General features: G+C 40.0%; 2 protein-coding genes across 2 annotated transcripts in view; both read left to right on the plus strand.

Moving 5' to 3' along the window:
• Positions 1-4,231: 4,231 nt before the first annotated feature.
• EIF3B (eukaryotic translation initiation factor 3, subunit B) lies at positions 4,232-16,820 on the plus strand (the record flags this gene model as incomplete). Its single annotated transcript, XM_010076368.1, has 18 exons — positions 4,232-4,424; positions 5,334-5,453; positions 5,544-5,601; positions 6,196-6,324; positions 7,331-7,488; positions 8,421-8,552; positions 8,669-8,735; positions 9,305-9,351; positions 10,022-10,232; positions 10,804-10,876; positions 11,350-11,472; positions 11,743-11,821; positions 12,668-12,806; positions 13,416-13,541; positions 14,030-14,107; positions 14,578-14,686; positions 15,230-15,346; positions 16,246-16,820. Coding segments are annotated over 17 exons (1,946 nt in total), but the record flags the coding sequence as incomplete, so codon positions are not given.
• Positions 16,821-19,402: 2,582 nt separating this feature from the next.
• The window catches only part of KIF19 (kinesin family member 19), an 18,408-nt gene continuing 14,075 nt past the window's right edge, over positions 19,403-23,735 (plus strand). The window contains 2 exon segments of the mRNA XM_010076369.1: positions 19,403-19,483; positions 21,669-21,749. Coding sequence (XP_010074671.1) covers positions 19,403-19,483; positions 21,669-21,749 — 162 coding nt within the window.

The raw sequence follows: 23,735 nt of genomic DNA on the forward strand, positions 1-23,735 counted from the left end.
TGGGACACGCTCCGCTTCCCCGGGTCCCCGCGGGCCTGGGAGCTGGTCCCGGGTGTGACTGCTCGGGATCGGGTCCTCATCGTAGCAGAGTTTCTTAAATTAACATCATCTGTTGTGTCTGTGTACCCTACAATAATGTTTAATTGCTGTTCTTAAATGTTGCTGTTCGAGTGTCTATCTGTGGGCTGCTCTCACCCAGTGGAGTCAGCAGCTTGTGTGCTTTCTGTTTGCCTCTGTTAGTTAAACTCAGGTGTGAAAACAAACGTTTTAACTTGTTGGCCAGATGTTTACAAACTAGGTTTTGCTATTCTGTTTTTTCTGTGCATCCAGAGTGAAATCCATAGGTAGACGGCACGGGTTTGAGAAGAGTTACTACTCACAAAGATGTGACATACGTCCCTTGTGACAAGAAAACATGGACAAATTACTTCTGGCAGTTGAAAATTCAATCTGAACCTCTTCTAAAAGTATTGGATATTGACCATCTTAAAATGGCTAAGCCATTGTCTAACTGCATAACCAGTCAAGGGAATACCTAATTTTGTCATACAGGAGTTAGAACTCCATTTTAGTATTTTTTCCAATATTTTTTTCTAGATAAATCAGTTCTTGAATAGCAGAAGTACTTATTTTGTCAATACTTGTTCTAGCATATGTGCTGTTGTAGGGTCTTGTGTTAGTGTATCAACTGGAAAAATGTTTCTTAAAACATCTGGTTGATTGTAAGTCAGTCGGATATTTCAATAGGTGGTGGGATACAGGTGGTATATGCGCCTTCTAGTGATCCAGTCCTGTGTTTAGCTTAATAAACCATCAGAAAATATCTTGCATTAAGGAAGTGTTTGGTATTCTCAGTTTAATAGTTTGTATAGCTCTTTGAACTTGTACATTTGTTTCTTAGACTTTGGCAAAATTCCCTGCAAGCATATGGTTGGATTCTTTTTGTCTAGTGAAGTGTTTGGTTGATACACTTTGCCTAAATATAGGATTATTATGTTAAATTTTGCCTTTATTCAGAAACCAGGCATATTTTCCATCCTCACCTAATTTTATTGTTAAGGATTCATTTGGTTAACTTCTTGGCTGTATGAATAATACAGTGTTTGTAGCTGAATTGCAGTGTTGAAGTTTAGTCACTCTTGCCGGTCAGGCTTTCCACCTGTGTGTTACTTCTTGGGCTTCCTTATTCCTTTCCTCTTCTTACTGACGGACTCCCTGGGGAGCCATCAGGTCACTGAGCCAAGGCTATTTCAACGCTTGTGATAACATTACAGCTTCAGGAACACCTTTGAGCTGGACCAGCTCTAGGTTTGCACCATCTCAGATGCATTACTTCAATTTTTGTTCAAAAATGGTGTTGGCATGGCAGAAGAGCTGATCCAAGTTCAGGCAAGAGAAGGGATGTGTCAGATAACCACTTAGGTGCAATGAAGCTTTCTTTCAGATAATGGTGGTGGTCCTTAAAATACTGCCAGCTGAAGATAGCTGTGTACCCACCACACCCCGCTCTTCTTGTGGGTGGAATAGGAGCTGGCTAAACCAGCTTCTTACCCTTTGAAGATTCCTTTGGTTCACAATTTTGAATTTAAGGTAGAGAAGTTGAACCATTTAGGTATTGGTCTTTAATCTGTTACCCTGTAGTGAATCAAAACTGTGTTGTATCCTTGCACGTGGATCGAGATATGCATTCCTTGGTTTGTCTGTAGGACTATAAAGTCTTTTGTTAGAAGTGGTTATGAAAAAAAAAGACTAACAGACCAAAAAAATCACCCTTTTGTGTTTTTTTTCTTTCTTGTAGGTTTCTATGGAAATGTCCTTGTGGGACATGCTTTCATTTTATATGCAGGGATAATCTAAAATATAGGATTATAGGGTAAATAAGAGATTTACATGTTATTTTACTGCAATATCAGATTTTTAAATTCCTACTTTCAATCTTTACAATTTTTGTAGGCATAGCAGAAGCTTCACTGCATGTGTCCTCCATCCTAGGCAAGTGATTACTTGTCCCCAACTTCAGTGTATTGTCAGCTACCTGGAAAATGGTTTACTCCTGAAATAATATTTTAAGATGCAATATATACAAATTAGCATCTTTTAACTTTTTATTTGTAGTTGTGAGTAATGAATACTGCAAACAGCAGCATTCCAAGAGTGCTCCATAATCTTGGTGGTGAGAGCATCTGTTTATGCATAAACTTTTGTGAAGCATATTGCCCCAAATCAGTGGAAAGCTTCACATGTAATAACCTGTCAAAGCTTAAAGTTATAGAAGGCCAAGGTGGTTTGGTAGCTTGAAATTCAAAGTAAGCGTATTTCTTCACTGCTAGAGAACCTTCCAGTGCTACTTCTGGGCAGAATAATTTCTAGAATTCCAAACCCAGCAAAATTCTGTAAAAATGTCTTCAAAATATCAACACATCTAACACTTTCATTTGTTCTTGTATTTTAAATGTTTCTACATGTGTGTATTTTTTTTTTCCTGGTCTGTGAATGCTGTATATAGTCTGACTCTCCAACTTAGATCTTTACATTCTAGTTCAGATATATAGTGGCATGCACTTATTTTCTGTCTAGTTTTGCGTTTTATAGAGGTCTTCACATAAGCTTAAAACTTACAGCAGATATGCATGTATAATTTTTTCTGTTTATCTGGCACATGTGAAACTTTGCCGTTTATTTCATCGTGTTAGGCTTTTTTTGCTAATAGGCTTTTTTTTGTTAGCAGAATGTCTATTCTGGTCTATTTAACTACACAAAACTAAAAATATCAATAAACCAGAAATAATCTGCCACTTCTAACTGGTGTTTCTTTAGTCTACGATAATGCAATCGTGTTAATAGGGTGCAGGGACATGACCGATTACACAGCGAAATGATCAGTAGTCTTACACAAGAATTAAAGTGGATGTTTGAACAGGATAGCTAGGAATAGCGTGGGATTTTATTCCTGGAAAGGTTTAAAAATAACCTTAGGTTAAAGTTATTTGAGAGATTGTTTGGCTATCCTTGTCTTTAGCAATTCTCGTTCAATCCATTGGGGATTGAATAATTTTGTAATTTTTCTCACTCTTCTTGGATCTAGAGGTCAGTACATTTCTGTAGGTAGGTGATGTTAATTTGAGAAGTGTGTTTAAATTCGTACATTACCAATGGGGTATTTGGTGTCTAGAGAATAATCCTAGAGGAGGAATAGATCAAAGTTAGATATGTCTAGAACTCTACAGAATGTACATTTAGAAGCCTACCGTATAAAAGTAATGCAGCGTTTTGTTGAAGCCCCTAATTTTGTGCACAACTTAGAGGTGAACTTTGTACCTTTTAACTGTGTTTATCCCAGTGTGGTATGCAAGCCACAGCTGCAGGGTTACGGTCCTTCTGAATGTTCTCCCTTCTGTGCATGGGAAACTTCAACGATGTTGTAAGCAATGTCTTCCCAGCAGAAAGAAGCTTGCAGCTGACCGTGCAGGGACTGAACAAACCATCTCACCAGCAAGTAGTGTCAAAATTTATAAGATGGTATAGGAAAGGGGTTTAGTATGGTTGAAGAATATCCAGAGTAGGAAGTGGCGTGTGCTTGTCTTCGCTTGCTGCATGCTTAAATACGGCCTTACGTGTCTTGTCTTAGACCTTCACTTTGTGTTTAATTAAAGGTTTAGACAGAGCATGAGTTCTTAAACATAATTATAATGATGCTAAGACATGCAGAGCTTCCAGTATGGCAGATAGTTTTGAATTATGCTAAAACTCTTGTAGTGTGGGAGGGAGGTACATGTTACATTTCTTTCTATCAAAGCCATCTGGTTGTAATTTCAGGGAGGCTACTAGATGGAGCTTTAGTAGTAAATCTTAGTTATCTGCTCTACTGGTGGCTTTGAGGACTTTGTGAGCCAGTTCCAGCTCCTGAAACAAGCTAATAGTGTAATTGTTGGTGTCCTCAATGTGAGGTATTTCTTTAAGAAAGACTTCACGAGTTAACTGTTTGAAGTTTGTCAAGAAGCTGTGTAATCATGCCTCTTAGCAAGGAAGCATTGTTGGAGCATTGTGCGTACAGTTGTTTCTCTGATAGAGTGTTCGTTCACTACCAAGTTTCTTAGATTATTCTTGAATCATTCTGAAATTTGAAATCTTCCTCTTCTCTTACTGTCATCACAGTTCTTTTCCTTTTCCTGTCTTCCTCCTCAATGATCTAGACTGGTGCTGTAGTTTCTTGTATGCTTTTCCTTTGCAGAATTACTTGGTGATGTGCTGAAAGATCAGCCGCAGGAAGCAGATGGAATTGACTCTGTAATCGTTGTGGATAATGTTCCCCAGGTTGGACCAGACCGACTTGAGAAACTGAAAAATGTCATCCACAAAATATTTTCCAAGTTTGGTAAAATTATAAATGAATTTTATCCAGAAGCAGATGGGAAGACAAAAGGGTAAGTCATTATAACTCCTGCTGGCAATAGGATTGAAACACTGCTCTGATCTACCCTTGATTATTAGCATCAATACTTTATGGCCAATTTTTATGGTGACCTCGTAGTCATGCTCATCATTTTCTTGTACCTTAGTCAGTACAATCCTGACATCTAGTCTCAGTGACAAACAGAAGTTCCTGAGGGAGCTGAGAAGCTTAATAGCTCATTAGGCTACAGTGTTGGGGGGAATTAATTATGGAAACAGTGCAGCTGCATTTGGAAGACAAATATCTGTGCAGTACTAAATTAGGGTGTTTTTGGTAATTTTCTGTCATGGCTAATAAATAGGTTAAAGGTCCATTTTAGCTAAAAACTTAATAGCAGTGAATGTACTGTTTATTGCAAAATGGACTGTCAGTGTTCCATGTCTGGTTGCCAGTGCTTATGCTTACATTAGTGACTCCAGCTAATTCAGGAAGCTGAATTATATTTAGTGTAATTGAAAAAGAAGAGTGGTGTTTTGAGATGCCTATGACAGCAAGATTTATAATTTCTAAACATCGTCTGTCATTCAGCTGGAAAGAGCTGCATGCTTAACCTGCCCGTTACTAGCTCTCTTTGTTCTGCGTTGCACTGAACTTGAATTCGTCACTTATCCTTTCTGTAACTGGGCTATCAGCTTAATTCAGGTCAAGCCCATAGAGCCAAGAAGTGTATATGTGCCTGTGACCAAAAGGGATATTAATTGCTTTTGACCCTAATTGGTTAGGGAGAAGACAGGAAGTTATTTGTAGATGCTCTATACTGAGTTCTTGGTTCATCCCCATTGTTTCTTTTTAGTTTTATTTATTTAGGTAATTTCTTTTTTATTATGAGCCTGTTATGTAGTCAACAATGACTTCCTACTTTCGTCTTCCTTCATTTTAGATACATCTTTCTGGAGTACATGTCTCCATCCCATGCAGTGGATGCTGTGAAGAATGCAGATGGATACAAACTGGATAAACAGCACACTTTCAGAGTCAACCTGTTCACAGACTTTGATAAGTGAGTGCAGCTGTCGTGTGTATCTGTAGATTTTGGGCTTTCCAATCAAGAGTACCTGCATGACGTGTAGCCAATAAATTGCTCTTTCAGGTACATGACAATCAGTGATGAATGGGAAATCCCTGAGAAACAGCCATTTAAGGATTTGGTAAGGATTTTTTTTTTTTAAGTGGAAGGAATATTTGGCATAATATTAAATGATTACTTCATTGCTGGAGTGTTCGTATAAAAATAGAAATGATGTGTTAACAGTGTTGTTAAAAGTAGTAGTGGTGATTGCATGCTCCTTTTCCTTCGTTCTCACTGTCATGAAGTGACAGGAAGAGCTTAGTGATTCTGCTTAGTAGTTCCACATAGGGTAAAACTTAAGAGTAAATAATGATTTTGCGCAAGTCATTTAAAAATAGAATTCTGAAAGCATCTTCTTATATTTTTAAATGTTTGAGGCAAACTCATGTGTTTGTTACCACTAGCTTTGTAAAAAGTCCTGTGGAGGAAGGAGTAATTTAAAAAACAAAACCCAAACCAAAACACCAAGAACCTTTAAGTTATTTTAGGCAAAAAGTGTTAAACATCATCAAACCACCTTGAAGATCCACCTTTTTATGATCTGTTCTCTTAGCCTCCAGTAACCAGTAGTTTGAATTATTTAATTTTACTTTAAAAACTTGTTTGCAATGGTAAGACTGCACAGTTGCATGATCTGACTCACTAATAATCTTTTTGTTTCTGTTTTTCTTAGGGGAATCTACGATACTGGTTGGAAGATCCTGATTGTAGGGATCAGTACAGTGTGATCTTTGAGTCAGGAGACCGGACCTCCATTTTTTGGAATGATATCAAAGAGCCTGTTCAAATTGAGGACAGAGCAGTGAGTGTCCTGGAAGTGCTGTACATTGCAGATACGCTGTCAGTCTCGTTCATTTTAAGACATTTCAGATTTTTCTTTTTTAAAAAAAACAAAAAACACTATTTTTTTCCCCATTGCTGAAATACTTTTTTCTTCCTTTTGAAGAGGAGTGGTGAAATTGCATCCTTTAGATTTAGACTTAGCTGCTTAGGTAAAACAAACGTGGAGTTAACTTGTTTGTGGTGGTGGTTTTTTTTTAACTGGTCCACGCTGCCTATTAGCTTTCATCATCTGTATATTCTAGATGATTCAGAAAGACCTGAAAATGCCAAGTCAGAGTTTCAGGACTACTATTCATTAGAGATGAGTATGTGCTTAAGTATGCTGCTTCTGATCACTTTTTGCTGACCACAGAGGTGCTAAAGAGGACTAGCTGGTTTGGTAACAGCATATAAAAGGGAGAGTTAGTGTACCTGTCTGCTGCAGGCAGTTGACTTGCTGAGAACTGTTGGTACCTAGAAGCATTTTCTTTAATAACCATTATGCATTACAGCAGAAAGAAGTTGGCCTGGGATGATGAGTAATTTTTCTCATCGCCATGGTCTATATTGCTGATGACCTTCAGCTCAGTTAGAGAGGTAAGAGCTGTATTATTGTAAAGAAATTAGAAATACTTACCCTTACTTCTGACAAGAGTATGTTCTTACCAGGGCTAAAAGACAATAAGGAGACCGAAGCCTGTTAGGTGGGTTTAATTGTTACTATACAAAGGTTGTCCCTGTGCCTGGAAAATGGTTTTTGTGATCAGTAAGTTGAAAAGGTCTGAAATGACAGTTTTCAACCTGAAGAATAAGTACCATGTGTTAAATTAAAACTCCACAACTAGTCCAAGGTATTACTAATTTTGAGATCTTCACTTAGAAAATGGATTTGCAAAATGTGATGCTACAAACCACACATTAATTCTTTCCCCTTCAGGAATCCAGCATGAAATTAAACCTTTGTGTATACTTTTTTTTAAATCCAGAGGTGGACAGAGACCTATGTACGTTGGTCCCCAAAGGGTACCTACTTGGCTACGTTCCACCAGAGAGGCATCGCACTTTGGGGTGGAGAGAAGTTCAAGCAGATTCAAAGGTTTAGTCACCAGGGAGTGCAGCTTATTGACTTTTCACCCTGTGAAAGGTATGGAGTATGACATTGGTTGGGCTAAGGGAATAAAAGAATGAAGCACACACATTCTGGCTGGTGTGCTTTCAAATCTCATGTGGTTGGGGTCTTACATTTTCCATTGCCTTTGGAACTACTGCTTTTCATGCATAAATCCTTCTTAGAATGAATGACACTCTGCCTGACTTTTCTTATACTTCAGGAAAGATGCCTAACATAATCTGGAATAATTGGTCAACAGAAGTGAGCTGACAAGTTTCCTCAAAGACGTTATTATCCAAAGGGAGAAGACTGTATTTTTTTCCTCTCTAGTTGGATGGGATGTCTGTAGTATTAGATTTCTCGTTCTCTGAAAAGTTTCGGTTGAGTAGCATCCTCCAAATATGTAGTACTGAAATGAATTCCTTAAGCACTCTTGAACATTAAAGAGCTCTTTAGAGAAGGCTAAAATAATTTCAGCACTGAGATGCATCTTGTTTTGCTAGTTTTCAAGTAACGTATTTGGAAGCAATTAGGTTTTATGTTTTGTTGTATTAAAGAGAGATGATTTATCTTTAAATGGAGAAGTCTAGCATACCTATAGTTCAGGGTGGCTAGGGTCAATGGATTTATGTTTGGTTTGAAACCAATGATATTCTCATGGCAAGACTGTAGAGTAGGTAACAGTGTATTTGGTGAGTTCCCCTCTCTTGTTACATCAATATGGGAAGACTTGCGCATAAATCTAGAGTCTTTTCAGCCAGAGGGATGCCAGGGAAATACTGTGCCTTGGAAGCTTTCTCACCCTTTATCATACTGTCCTTATTTTTCCCTCCTCTCCAAAAAATCCCATTAGAGAAACTGCTGTTTGAAAGTGTGTTGTATTTAACTGTTCTTTGGATGAAAGCCTGCTTGTACTGACATAGTAGATGAAGTTTCACTAGTTAAATTGATTATTTCTTTTGTAGGTATTTAGTGACCTTCAGCCCTTTGATGGACACACAGGATGACCCTCAGGCTATTATCATCTGGGATATTCTGACGGGGCAAAAGAAGCGAGGATTCCACTGTGAAAACTCAGCTCATTGGCCTATTTTTAAGTAGGTTGAGAAGCAGAATTAGATTAGAGAGGATGAGTAGTCTCGACTTTCAGACTTCATTTAATAAAAAGGCAGTTCCTATCTAATGTTAATTTTTTTTCTTTTTATTTGCTTAGATGGAGTCATGATGGTAAATTCTTTGCTCGAATGACTACAGATATTCTCAGCATCTATGAAACACCTGTAAGTTTTTCCTTTTTTTTGCATAGTGCTTATTGCATTACAATGTCACTTTCCCATGGTGTCTGTTCTAAAGGATACACTTTAATAATACACTCTAGAGCTGGGCTTCAAAGGGGAGAAATCCATTTGCTCTTGTCTTGTTCTTTCCTGGGTGAAAAACTAAAGTTGAGTCTGATAGTAAATTTTGCACCACACTTCCAGAAGGACTAGACAAGTCAATAAAATACTTACAAGAATCAATAGGATCAAGGTTTTGTGATGCCTCCCAGCTCTCAGTAGCAGGTGAGTGCCAGAGTACCCAAAATGCACTATAAATTGCAGCCTAATTGAGTCTGGTTTGCTTTTTCATTGTAATTCAGGTTACTGTACTCCTTAATTCTGTACAGCAATTTTTATTTTATTTGTAACTGTGGTATATGTATGTTGATAATAAAAGATAGGGATACACGATCTCTAAAAGCTGTACACAATTTCCTAGTTCATGTGCTCACATAATAAGAGTAGAAGGTGCATGTGTAAATATAAGAAATGTTAATAACTTGAAAATTTACACCTTTCTCTTCTTTTAGTCTATGGGTTTGTTGGACAAAAAGAGCTTGAAAATCACTGGGATAAGGTGAGTATTCCTTTCTGAAATCTCCTCTCTTTAGCTGGAATCTTTGGGGCTTTGTTAGGCTGAGAGGAATCTTTAGGCTGTTGATTAGAGCAAATGGCCTTATATGCTAAAGTGGTCAAATTAGACAAACTGGCAAAAAGGAATGGAAAATTTTTCATTTATTGATGTCCACAGTTCACAGCTTCTATGCCTTGAAATCTTCTTTGTGGTATTGCTTAATCCAGTGTTTAGCTTGGGATCCCTGTTCCTTATCTACAAAACCAAACTGGAATGTAGTTTGTTAGGGAGTATCTCCCTAACGAGATTTGTGTGCTGGCTTAGAACAGCGTGCTGTACTGCCTGTGTAGTTTTAGTAGGGTTTTTTTTTTCTCATTGGTTTAATCAGCCTATTTCTTAGATCTTTGGCAGTTACACTGGGTGTAACCCCTACTTTTTAGTGAAATGTACTGTTTTGATAACATTGGTCATATAGCAAGTTTAGCAGTTTAAAAGTCTGTTTTGGTATGATATGTGTAAGGTTATTACAGTGTCCTTAGCTACCTGTCTTTATCTGTCTTTATTATTGAGAGTTGATATTTGTCTGCAGCATTCAGATACAGTGATGAAAATGGTTTCTGCTTCTAGTATCTCTAAAAATTAAAATGGCATATTTTTAACTTTCTTCCTGTAGAGACTTCTCATGGTCTCCAGGTGGTAACATAATTGCTTTCTGGGTGCCTGAGGACAAAGACATCCCAGCAAGAGTGACTTTAATGCAGCTGCCTTCTAGACAAGAAATTCGTGTGCGGAATTTGTTCAATGTCGTAGATTGTAAACTACACTGGCAGAAGAACGGGGATTATCTGTGTGTGAAGGTCGACAGGACTCCCAAAGGCACACAGGTATGTGGATTCTGATTATATTAATAAAATTTGGTTCTGTCTCATGTTGACACCTCATTTTCTTACAGCATTGTCTTCTAATGTAGACAGTAAATTATATGATGTCAAAGCTATTTTTCATTTTTGCATTTGAATTTGAGGCATGTGGCCAGCAACATGTATGTAATGTTTGCATCCAAGATTTGCTTTGACTTTAGTGGCATCTTGGACTTGGGTGAGAGCTATATGCCTCACCAATTTTCCTACTCACTGTTAAACAGTTGTTGAACAACCCATAGATCCTGCTGCACAGTGTGCCATATGTTTATCTGTCTTAATTAAATATCATAAGTCTGAAAAGAAACAAATGCTTTTCTGCAATTCTTTCATTTTCTTTATCAGAACAGAAGGATTTAGAATGTGTTCAGTAATGAGGCATACTGTATTTGTCTGCTCTCAGTAAAGAAACAAATCTTTACTCTGTCGGTCATCCTGAGAGGATAATTATGTAGTTGTCCTTCTATACCTAGCAATAAAATTACTTGCTTTTCTGTTTCTGTGATGGATAATGAGGTCATCTTGGCCTTTACAGGGTGTAGTGACCAACTTTGAAATATTCCGAATGAGAGAGAAACAGGTGCCAGTAGATGTGGTGGAAATGAAAGGTAATGCCAATTATTTCCTTACTTTTGGTCTTTATCTTTGTTGGGTAGACACTTGTGTGTTTCTTAGAAATTGCTGTCAATGTGGGACGTAATTAGGAAGTTAACTCCTTTTGATAGGAGCTACAGTATTCATGTTGCATCTCATTTAAAAATGAAAAATCAAAACTTGTGTTGCTATTCATGCTTGTGACTGACTAGAAAAATTACAGAACTAAAAATCTGTTGGTAAGGCTGATAATATGAGTGTATTTTGTAGAAGATGGGAAACTTCGAAGCTATTGCTTGACAGAAACGCTTCCCATAACTCCCTGCATTTGCCTTATCAACCTGTCTTTTAAAAGATAGCCTGTATGGCAACATCTGTTAACTGATGTGTTCCCTCTCTTCAGCGTTGGTTTTCTTTGGTAACTTTGAAATTAAAGCTTTGTGTTGTCCTTTGACAGAATTTTGACCCCTCTGGTTTTTTGTTACAGAAAGCATCATAGCCTTTGCTTGGGAACCCAATGGAAGCAAGTTTGCTGTGTTGCATGGAGAAACTCCACGAATTTCGGTTTCCTTTTACCATGTTAAAAACAATGGGAAAATAGAACTCATAAGTAAGTGATTGAAAAACAAGTGAAAAGCGCAAATAATGAGCATTTTGCATGGCAGCAGATGCAGTAAACTCAAAATTGTGGCTATTTGTGGTGGATAGTATGGCAGTAGGTGCTATGCCTGACATTATATTCTAGAAATCTGAATTTCTGGTGACAGCTAAACTGTTTTCACTTTGGATCAGTCCAGGGTCTGGAAGTAAGAGGCTACTGCTTGTAAACTGATGGCATTGGATTGAGATCTCTTTCTGAATTTATCTTGTTTCTTTCCAGAAACGTTTGACAAACAGCAGGCAAACACGATATTCTGGAGTCCTCAAGGGCAATTTGTAGTGTTGGCTGGCCTCAGAAGGTGAGTATTCCACAGGTTACTGAACACCACATTCATTTTAAGGAGGAAAGACTAGATTCTTGTCAAGAAATGTTTGGTATTTCCATGAATGTTGCATTTACTCTGTAATCCTGATACAGCTTTGCAAAAGCAAAGGAAAATGAGATGCAATTTCATGATGTAGCGTAGTCCTTTGTAACTTTTATTTGCTGTTTTTGCCACAGCAAACAAAGAATGTGTTTTTCAACAGAAAAGTGGATATTTAGAAACACCTTTCATCTGTTTTACTTAAATACTGTCTCACAGCTAATCCAGTTTGCACCATGCGTGTAGCTCTCATAATGCATTTGTTGTTGTCATAGCCTTGTGCCTCCTCATGGGCCATGTCTCTTAATGACAAAGCAGTTTTGTGAAAGAGTTAGCAAGAAAGTGTCACGTTAGAGCAAATTAAGATTATTAACTATTTTAGTATTATTTGCCTTTACATGCTTTCAGGCAAGTGCTACTGTTCGTTTTAGAAATCTTTCTTTTCTTTAATCTTGTCTTTACTACTTAAATATCTCTAAGCATATGTTAAACTTTGTCTCTAACTTGCCCATAGTACATTTTCACTGGGACTTTAAGAACAAAAATAAAATGGGTTAAGAGTCACTGAACATAAACAGAACTGTTATTCTTACTTGGATTTTTGTTTTTACTCATCGCTTGGCTTTGTAGCCAGAAAGACTGGTGTGAGCCTGTCTCTTGGTTGCTGTCAAAATTTGTCTTTGTAGTGAGGAGTTGTAAAGATGCAGCTTGTGAAATGCTTCTTAAAAAAAACAGGCTATACTAGTGTGTAAAACAATCTGTCTTGTTTTGTCTTTGCAGCATGAATGGTGCCTTAGCATTTGTTGATACATCTGATTGCACCATGATGAATATTGCTGAACACTATACAGCTTCAGATGTGGAATGGGATCCTACAGGCAGATACATTGTGACTTCTGTGTCTTGGTGGAGCCACAAGGTACTAATCTCTTCCAGAGGTATTGGAAAGGGCTAATGGTGAGGAAGAGAAAATGGACTCCTGTCACTGGTCATGACTTGAAACCTGCACCATAGTTTTATACGTTAATTTCTGATCATCAGTATGTATTTGGGCCATTAGCTTCACTGGTTGTCCAAAATAAGCTCTGGAAGGGCAGTTCATGAGTCTAAACTGAGTGTCCTTTTTCTGAATTTTCATTATGTTTTTAGTGGTTTGAAACTTGATGTCCTTGAGGTCCACACAATAGCTGGATTTACTGTGCTTGTCATTACTTTTGCGTGGTTGCAGTCACTGCCCTGTAATCCTCTCCTGGACAAGTATAGAATCTGAGACTTAAGAATATGGTAGAAGGAATGGCTTAGTTTCAAACTGTTGCAATTCTCCAGAAGGTAATTTCTTGCAGAGCTTCAGTAGAACAAATATTTTGCTGAGGAATTTGACATGCAAGGAAGGCAGTAACAAAAAAGAACACCCTGGTTCTGTTGACTACAGTGCTGATTTTATGAAAAACACCCTTAAGAAATTGAGTGAGGACTACAGTAGTAAGCTGTAGTTTATCTTGATTGAGATGGTGCACTGCTCTTCCAGGTGGACAATGCCTATTGGTTATGGACCTTCCAAGGCCGTCTACTTCAGAAAAACAATAAAGACAGGTTCTGTCAGCTTCTCTGGAGACCAAGACCAGCTACCTTGCTCAGTGAGGATCAGATAAAGGTAGTGTATTCCACTGACTCTTTCTGCTGGCTTTGATTTGGTGTGTAAGTGTACTTGGTTTACTTCCTCTTCTTCAGGATGAGGCTTGAACTGTTAGAGTTACAGAACTGCCTTTTAGCCTGAATTTGTGAAAAAACATTGCTGTTGGGACCCTCACTTCTGGGAATGACTAAATATTAACTGTTCTTTAAGCTCAGAATAGAAATAGTGACCAGTTGTTCTTACAGCTAGGGTACAGTGAAAGGTTATTAAAGAAGAACAAAATTGCATTTAGCAGTCTTTGCTAATTGCATGTGTACAGAAGGATTTAAATGATTTGTAAGCCAGAAGGAACAAGCAAAATTATAGTGAAGGGGAATTGCCTAGAAGAGAGATGTTTTTCGGAAATGCTCAGCCTGCTTAGGCCAACTGACAGACTTCCTACAGAATATAATGGTTATGATTGCTAGTCTGATATCCTAGTTGAAATAAAATTCCCTGTTTTACAGCAAATTAAGAAGGACCTGAAGAAATACTCCAAGATATTTGAGCAGAAGGATCGCCTGAGCCAATCCAAAGCTTCAAAGGCAAGACACTTTTGGAACATAATAATGTAGATGAAACTCTTGTAACCTGTCAGTAGTTTTTGTATTGGTGATATGTAAGTTAAATTTATTTTATCATAAACATTTATGTTAATTTGAATCCAGATGTTTAGAGTTAGTTCCAGTAGGTAGTTCAGACATGCTGCTAAACTGTCAGGTTAAACAGTAGGGGAGGGGCCCTGATGTTACCTCATAAAGCAAATGTGGTAAAATTTTGGTGTTCTTAGTGAGTTGCTCTATTAGCCAGCCTTTAAATTAAGAAAAGCTGTTTAAATTTTAAAAAAAAACCCTCAGCAAAACAGGTTTTTTATTACGTTAAGTGTAAGATTTTTTTTTTCTTTTGTTTAAGTCAGTAAAAAGTATGTTGATGAGAAAAAAGTTTGACTTACAAATGCATCACATGTGGATTTGATTTACTGGGGAGGTTTAACAGCCTCTTCCTGCCTCCGTAGGAGCTGGTGGAAAGGAGACGTACGATGATGGAAGAGTTCAGAAAGTACCGCAAGATGGCACAAGAGTTATACATGGAGCAGAGGAACGAGCGCTTAGAGCTTCGAGGAGGTAAGACACACGTAGTAGTTGGCCACACACAGTACTTGTAAAGACTTGCTGCTAGATAACTACTGCTTCTAACCCAGTAACAACTGTTCTGGGGACTTACCCACTTTTTCTCCCTCCATTTCCTGCCAAAGCTAGTACCTTGTTCTCTGAAGGTTATTTATACTTTTTATCCTGAATCACAACAGATCTTGAGGCTCTTTGTTTTCTGCGAGAGAAAGCTCAAATAGTGCTGGCTGCCAGATGTTGGTATCTGTGCTCTACCTCACCTCTTTTACCCTTCAAGGCCAGCATTGGCTTGACCTTGGGATAAGACTGAGAAGAGATTTGGGTGTTGCATTTAACGAGAAAATCCACTAAAGCCCTGTTGTGGCAGATAGTAGTGACTTGGTTGTCATTTAATGAATTTGGCATGTACTTGTGATCTAAAGCCCCCAATACCTCTTGTTTCACTGCTGGTTGAAGGACGGTTTCTGCCAAGAGCATGAAATCTTTCCATTGCTGCCTTGTTTGAGGCATTCAGTGTTAATGTTTTCTCCATTCCAGGGGTGGACACAGATGAGCTGGACAGCAATGTTGATGACTGGGAGGAGGAGACTGTTGAATTTTTTATCAATGAAGAAATTATTACCATTGCAGAACCGGAGTAATTAATAAACTGTGGTAAGATAGCATACCTCGCAGTAGAGAGAAACTTTGTCTGCTGTTGCTATAGATTCAATAATTTACTTGAGAAAGCTAGGTCTGCTTGTTGCAGAACGTGTGAATGTGTTATTCTCTGAGTTGGTTTATGTTTTCTCTGTGGCTAGAGGGGACAAACAAAAGCTTTTTTTAGAAGTAATCAGTCACATTTATGAGCTGTTTTGAGGAGAATACTGTGTATGCACATGAGCTCTACTATCATTTTCTAGAAATGTTGGGTAGAATTCAGGTAGTAGCAGATTCTTGTGTCCTGACTGTCACTGCTTCTTACTGGAATCTTTTAATCCAGTGCTTTTACCGGTTCCTTTTTGTGAATTCGAATTATATATTTGTATGTTGAAAATAGAGGCTCCTTGCAGCCCCTCTTGTAGAAAATGTCCTTTAGGGAGCTTGACATTGTTGTATTGAGGAGGGAAAAGATATTTTGATAGTGAAGACACTCACATAGGATGTAAAACTTGCAATGGGTTCCTGCTCTGTCACGTTTAGGACTTCACTTAAGGAAGAGGAACAGGAGGTTGGAAGTATGCTTATTGCAACTTAAGTCTCCCTGCAGCTCTTCAGCCTCCAGATATCTAAGGAATTGAAGTAAAATATGAGCAGTACACCTCTTGGGCCTGTAGAAAAATTAATAACCATGATACCTTTGAATATATTTGGATCTGGCTTATCTGTGTGTCATACTCAGGAGATCCTTTTATAGACGGAAGAGGGAGAGGAGCTGCTTAGTGTATGGATTTAAACAAGAACAGGTGAAACACATGCTTATGTAGCATTTCACCAGCTAGCATCTATAGTGAGATTGTCTTCTTCATGTAAAAGCACAGTAACTAATTCACCTTTTTTTTCCTTTTCTGTAGCACCACCATATCTTGTGCTGAAAAGAAGTTTGTTCATTTTCAGAAAGCCTTCGTCAACTTTGGAATTTTTAATCCATATTCTTGCACTCTGGAAGGGTGGATGCACCAGATTTTCTCCATTCTGACACATTGTAGTGCCTTTAAGTCTTGCTGCCTGCTGCAGTGAGATACTGGGAAGGCGCTGCTTTTAAATTTTTATTCTTTTTTTTTTTTTTTAGGGTTTAATTTTTTTTTTCTTTTTAAATCCACTACTACCAGTATTTACTTCCTGACTCCTGTGCAGTACTTGCCAGCTGGCAGTTTTTGACTGTTGCCAGTGAGGTGGGATTCATCACTGCACCTCTGTCTTACACACACATGATGTTTCTGTTTCAGGACTCTTTCTATGTCCCACATGCACAGACAAGTGTTCATTTTGTTTGGGAAAAAGTCAACAGAACCATTTTTCGTATGATGTGTTTTAGTGTGCTGAAGCAGCACTACAGTGGGCTATATCCTCCTCCTTTCAGATTGCGAAAGGATGTCTCCCTCAAACAGCTGAATATGGAAATAAAAGCAGACCTATACTAAAACCAGGCTGGCTACGTGTTGTTTGTAGGGAATCTTTCCCTGAATGATGAAAGTCAAACATCTGCACAGTAATAAGAGTGTGTTTGCTATATTGACTATATGGCTCATTTTGGATTTTTTTAAAATCTCGGTTCCTTATGGCTCTTCTGGTTTTGTGTTGTGGTTTGTGTTTCACAATGATGGTATGGCTCATTAATCTGACAAATTGACCTGTCTGCTATGGTGGAGTGACTAGAAAATGAGTGGATTCCTTAAACCATTTGCAAACTGATACTAGCCTCAGGAATTACTGGATTAGTCTCAGTCTTATTAGAGAACATGGCTAATTTTCAGAGAAGTGCTCTGTATACACATGCCGTGGAAAGCAGAAGGTACCCTTTGGGCAGAGGGTAGTCCTGCTCAGCTGGAGGCAGCCAAGGGACAGTAATGTTTCTAGCACTTGGTTTTCTTTGTCCTGAGGTGAACTATTCCAATGTTCTCTTCACCAGGAAGACTCTTCAAAAACAATTGTTCCATAATGATAGTATTGACTTTGTTTCAGTAGGTCACTCTTAAACCAGCAGATGTTTTGTTTGTTTTTTTTATCAGAAGTCTATATTAGTTTCTGGTTTTCTGCATTTGTTCATTCATAATCTGTATGTACAGATAGATGATTAAAGTTTTGTCCACAATATTTACCAAGCTCATCTCTTAAGTGGACTGGAAAATAATATTTACTTTCTGGCAAAACAATGCAGAAGAACTTGTAGCACATCAACATTTTCCAGTAATGGCTTGAACTTCTATTGCAGGAGTAATTTTAACTACCCTTTAGTTGTGAGGAGCTGACTTCTCAACCATTTTCTGAGTTATGAATTGAGTTGAAAGGGTGGGTTTTTTCCCCTGACTCCATGCAATGAGGTTTTGACAGGCTACTGTGTTTTATTCCTGGCCACTTTGGCATTACCTTTCTTTACTTTGAATGTTAAATTAATAGATTCCTCTTCTGACATGCCTCTCTGAAGAGTGGATCATTGTTGAGGAGGAAAAAAAATGTTTATGGTCCTGTAAGAGCTTTGGAAGCTGACTTTGGCATTACCTTTCTTTACTTTGAATGTTAAATGAATAGATTCCTCTTCTGACATGCGTCTCTGAAGAGTGGATCATTGTTGAGCAGGAAAAAAAAAATGTTTATGGTCCTGTAAGAGCTTTGGAAGCTGAGAAGGAGTTGAGGCCTCTTCTGATCTGTAACACTGGCACTTCTGATATTGCTCCCTTCAATTACTTTGTCTTTACTTCAAATGCTTCTTGCAAATTATCTGCTACTGAAGTTGCTTTATGGGTTTGTGTTTGGTAAACTAGTCTATTTGGCATAGCTCAGAATAACATGAGTTGTAGTAGGAAGTAAGGGTCTTGTTGGATTTAACCCATGTTGGTTTGTGGCTTCAAGCACTCTGTGTTGCTGGTTTTCAGCCTGTGGTTTGTGGCCCTTACAAGCGCTTCTGAAGGATGGTGGAACCAGAAGCAGGTTTGTAGGTACCGTATAGAGATATGGGGGCGGGAGGCTTCTAACAGCAGTTGTATCTCCACTGAATGCCTTCAGGGTTCAGAATTTGAGGGGACAGGGAGGGAAAGAAACCTTAAGCATTTAGTAGGATAGTATCTCTCACTGTGTTTGTTACAGTATTGTCTTACGTATTTTTAATGATTGTTCTTAAATAGCAAGATTAACCAGAACAATTCATATAATTCTGGGCTAGTCTTCTCTTTCACAGTTTTTGTTTTGAATTTGTAATAAATAAACATTCTCATGACCTTTTAACCATCTACAGTCCTTAATGCAAACTTCATAAAGCAAGTTTTGTTCACTTGCTATACTAAGTTTTAACTTCTTAAATTCTAATATTTTTTAATAAAACCTTACTGTAACTTTTGAGCTTTGACTGTTTTACTGTCAATAAATAATGAAGACAAAAGGTAATCTTGTTGTGGGTTTTTTTTAATGGGTTGTTGAAATGAATGGGCTGCCACTGAAAATACTGAAGGGTTGCTTTCCTGAATGTGGGCGTCATGAAATACCACTGTGTATGAAGTGACAATGAGATGGAAGTTTGCACTTGGCTCAGGGAGGTAGCAAACTGTTTCCTGACTGCCTGGGTGGTTGTTGTTGGTTCTTGTGCAAGCCTGGAGGGGTTAGGGTGCTTCTTGCTCAACTTTTGGTGGAGCATGGGCCCCTGTGGCTGGTTGTACTGCATGTTTGATCCCAGGGGAAGGGATCTGGCATCCCAGAGGGCAACCCTTCAGGCTGTGGGCTCCTCACCAAGGGTGTGTGGAGATGGATTTGCACATCAGGAATTAATTTGGGCTTGCAGGTGGGTCATTTTCCTTATCGTGACTCCTTTCACCATGTCCCATGCAAGGTGCAGTGGTGGCACGCTGCTTCCTGGGGCTCAGGATTTCTGTGCTGCCTCTCCTGCTGTCCCTGCAGTCACCTCCCAGCTGGGGGAGCGCAGGTGTTGCCTCTCTCCCTCTCCTGGGGTGATCACTGCTGCTGCCTCTGAACTGTTCAGTCTTCTGCCTGTGCAGTCTCCTGAAGGGCTCCAGTTCGATGTGCACCCCCCTGGGCAGATCCCCCAGCCCTGAGCTGGCATCATCTCGTGGCTCAGCCATGCAGGAGCAGCAGCTCACGGTGAGTCTGCTTGATTAACGGAGGATGCGGGATGGGGAGGAGCAGCTGGGCTGTACCCAGCCCCAGCATCCTTCCTCTTGTGTTCCTGGGCTCTGTGGCCCAGGTGCAGGAAAAAAAATACTTGCTCTCTCTGTGCAAAGCTCTGAGTGATTTAAAGCAGAAGTTGGGTGTAAGTATCCTGCAGAGGAGAAAAATGCATAGTAGGAGAGGTGAGGCTGGGTTACCTGGCAGGTGGTGGTTGCTGGTCCTCCTTGGACAGGGATTTTCAGTGTGCCCGTGTCTTTGGGATCGGTTTGGGTGACAGATTCATGATAAGCAGCTAAAAGCAGCTGGGATTATATTCCTGTCTGAGCCCTCGCTATTGGTGCAGGACCTCAGCATCTCTCCGTGTTGATCAGTAGTAGTGCTTTGAATCCTTTCCCAAACGTTAACCTTCAGCCCTGTGACTCTCAGTTAAACTGAAGCACTGCCCTCATATTTTGCTGAAATGTGACTGGGACAGACACAGGAACCTCTGCTCAACGTGGAATTGCTTAAAATAAAGTCAATAATATCTCAAATAGCTTGCATTCCTCTCTGATGCATGAAAAAGCCGTAGTACTTGGTGTGGCCCGTCTCCACATGCTGCTTATTCGGGTTTGTTTTCTTACCCTCTGTGGTTAGGGCTACCGAATCCCGTGCTTAACCAGACTAGTCCAGAGGTTACGGCTGTCCAAGAGAGACTTGCACTATCTCCTATTCCTCCTGCAGGACTTGGGATTATGGATAATATTTCCGAATGTTTCGAAGAGATGAGTTCAGCCCATGGGAATGAGATGCTCGTAACTGTCACTCAGACGCGTTTAGGGAGATGACGAAGCTCACTTAATTGTTGCGTTCTTGTGAATATTAAAAGCTATCCAAAGGCAAGGAGCTCACCTTGTACTCTTGAGATACTCACAGTCAAGAAATGTTCCTTTGTTGTTGCTGGAGCTACTCAAAAATATCTACTACAGTGCTCGAGACAGGGAGCTGTTCGTGAAACCCTCATTACATTGACAGGTAGCTTGAATTGTTATTGTGGATATAAATCTGGTTCCTATAGAAACTAGTTGCTTGTGGGGCTGTGGAAAGAGTCTGTTTCAATAATTACACTCTCCTGAGGAGGCATCGTTCATGTGTGTTATGCAGTGTTTTACCAGCCCCAGCTATCCTGTCAGGAGCTGCCAAGGGGACGCTGCTGGATTTTATGAAGGGAAAAACAGCTATGGAAAGGTGAAAACAGAATTTTTCAAATCTCTGTTAACTGAGATGCTAAGGACAGCTTTTAGGTGCAATTTTGAATTGGTGGTCTTCTCTGGAGACCCTCCACTGGGTGCCAAGTCAGTGGGGGCCAGAGCAGGACCCCAGCTTCAGGGGGCCCAATTAATAGCCACCACACTTTCTCTGTTGCTTCACCTATACGTTAAACAGGCTGCAATGTACGTGCTCATTACCAATACTGACAAGTACAACCTGTGTGTCTTAAATCTTTGAGTCAAATTATCATCCGTGTTTCAAAATAGAGAACTGTGTTCCTGACTGATTGAGTTGTGGCAGAAGGCACTGGCAGTTAATTGCTGCTGTATAATTGCTCCAGTCGTGCAATGAATTCCAGCCTCCGAGGAACCCCGCGGGACCTGCTGAGATCAGGGCCAACTTGCTCAGATCTGGTTGAACAAGCTCATAAGGATCGCTGCCGGGGATTAAACGAAATGGGTACTTAGTGAAACGCAGTTCCCTTTCTTTGTCACAGATAACTTTAATCAGTGTTTTGGGAGCACCGGGGGAAGCTATAAGCGTGCGGCGGTTGGTACCATGGTCCCAGATCTCCAAAGGTTCCGTCTGGCAGCAGCAACGGTGTGGCTGCGTTCGCTCTGCCGCCTCCTCTGTCGATCAGCTGGAGTCTTGCTGTGTTAGAGACAGAAATAGGGGAGGAGGGAGGAAGAATTTGTCAAGAGAAAAGTGCAAGTCATGGGAGAATTAACTGGTTTAAACTTTATAAACTTTCTTAAACTCTCCAGGCCTTAAGGTTAAGGACTGATCAGTGGCAGAGGTGCAGTACGAAGCAGCAGATATCGGTGGTGCTTGCACAGAGCTGAGCCCCGTTGTGGGTTAGTCTGGGTGGCCCCAGCACACGTAACCCATGCGTGTGTCCCGTGTGCAGGTGGCCCTTCGCATCCGTCCCATCAACGAGGCTGAAGCGGAGGAGGGAGCTGCCCTCGTCGCTCACAGGGTGGGCGAGCAGGTGAGCTGGGGGCCGTGGCGGGGCTGTCGGAGAGCCCCTGGGATGGGGAGCGAGGGGTGGGCTGTGCGAGGCCTCCGGGTACCACGCTGGACCACCACGAGACTCTGGCTCCTCTGGTTCCCACACAAACGCTTCCAAATCCCGCAGAACTCCTGGCCTTGCTGCGACAGGGCAGGGGTGCAGCTTCCCAGGCAAGTGGCTCTTCTTTTCTCCAGGTCTGCACCTTTCACCTCTTGCTCCTCTTTCTGAGAGGGAGGGATTGCAGGAGGTCCTGACTTACCTTTTATACATCACTACGTCTATTTACATTTTTTTAATCATGCCCTTGTTATTTACCTTCTTTTCCAATGTAAATCCCATTATTTTCTATCATGCTTCAGCTGATCTTTCTCTGAACCCTTTCTGAATGCACGATAATTCTGTAATATCTTGTCTCGTGTTTCCACTCAATAGTCAAATGATCGCAGCCCTCAGAAGCAAAGAGAGCACGAATCTCTCTTTCCTTTTTGTGGATTATTTTACAAGTGCAATTTTTGTTTAGCACCTTACTGGTGAAACATCCTTTTTTTTTTTTTTCTTCCCCTTTTTTGTTTTTAAATTAGCCATTAACCTCACAAGGATATCAGCTTTATTTTTGTACAACTTACTCAGATGTGCATCATCTGCCCCGAAATCTATTTTCTCTAATGGAAATCTGGGAAGGAAATGTGCATTGCATTAGTCTGAGTAACTTCTATTTATGAGAATGAGTTTCTCTTAATAATGCAAGTAACTGCAATTATAAAAGCAAATTAATTGACTGGGCAGTTGAAGTACTTTGATTTCTTGGTGTATTTTGATTTACATCATGTTCCCTGCTATTTTTACTCCCAGCCTAACTCATTTAGAACTGTTTCTGTCTGCTTATTAATCCCAACTCAAAATTGACTCTGTTAGCGTCTTGTTATGTTTTAATGCTTCTGATCAATAGCAGAAGATTTCTGCTTTCAGAATACTGCTGGTTAGACAAGGTGTCAGCCCCACATTGGATGAGAAGGACTTTTTTGGATGTGTGGATACACTGCAAGCAAAATTTGGACTGTACAAGGACCTAGTAAAAAGGGTCCAGAAGGTGTTACAGAGCACATTTCTCAAGGAAACACGTTGACCTCATTCTCCAAGCTCTGCTCGTGGCTGTCATGCTTGCACATGCACAGGGTTACCCGTCAGCCCATCTTCTGCAGGCAGATGCCACCGCCGAGGATGAAGCAGGAGTTCCCTTCAGAGTCTGTTCTTGTGTTGCTTTAGGTTTTAAGGCCTGAACTGGACCAGTGAAAACTAAAAAAAAATTTTTAAGTCATTCTGGTAAATGAAAACTTGCAGATCAAAACTAGAGATACTCGTCAGAGACCTGGAATTTAGCAGGAAATGCAAAAGAAAAAAACCAAAATCGTGACATTTCCTGAATGCCCGTGGGCACTTGTCCAGGATACTTGTCTCTCCCAAGCCTGACACCCCAATGCAGTTATTCTGCAGGCCAGGTGGTGGTTGATCAGTGCTCTAATTGCTTATCTAACGAGCTGGTTACCTGAGAGAGAGAGCTGCTCTGGAGAAGCAGGCACAGGGTTCTCTGTCCCTTCCCGTGAGGCTTGAGCATCTCCTTATGAGCCAATTCACTGGAGGAGAAAGAATACTATTCTCCACAATAATTACACACTGTGATAATTATGTATTAAAATCGATCTTAAAGGACTGAAAAGAACCAGTTCTGTAACCTGCTGCAGCTCCTCACCCACCTTTGTTTTTTCCTTAATAAAAGCCAGAAATGGAATGAAGTTTCTGTCCTTGAGCAATGCGGATATTTCAGTCCTTCTGCAGGAGAGGCTTTCGAAGGTGACTTTGGGCACTTCTGCTCCTGAGGAGCTTAACTATTTTCTTTCACAGCTTCTCCGTCTGACTTTTGGCTGAAAAAATTAGGTGAGAGGTCCTGTCCCCCCCCCCCCCCCC

The sequence above is a fragment of the Pterocles gutturalis genome, unplaced genomic scaffold (genome assembly GCF_000699245.1).
Source record: "Pterocles gutturalis isolate BGI_N339 unplaced genomic scaffold, ASM69924v1 scaffold25758, whole genome shotgun sequence".
Taxonomy (NCBI): domain Eukaryota; kingdom Metazoa; phylum Chordata; class Aves; order Pterocliformes; family Pteroclidae; genus Pterocles; species Pterocles gutturalis.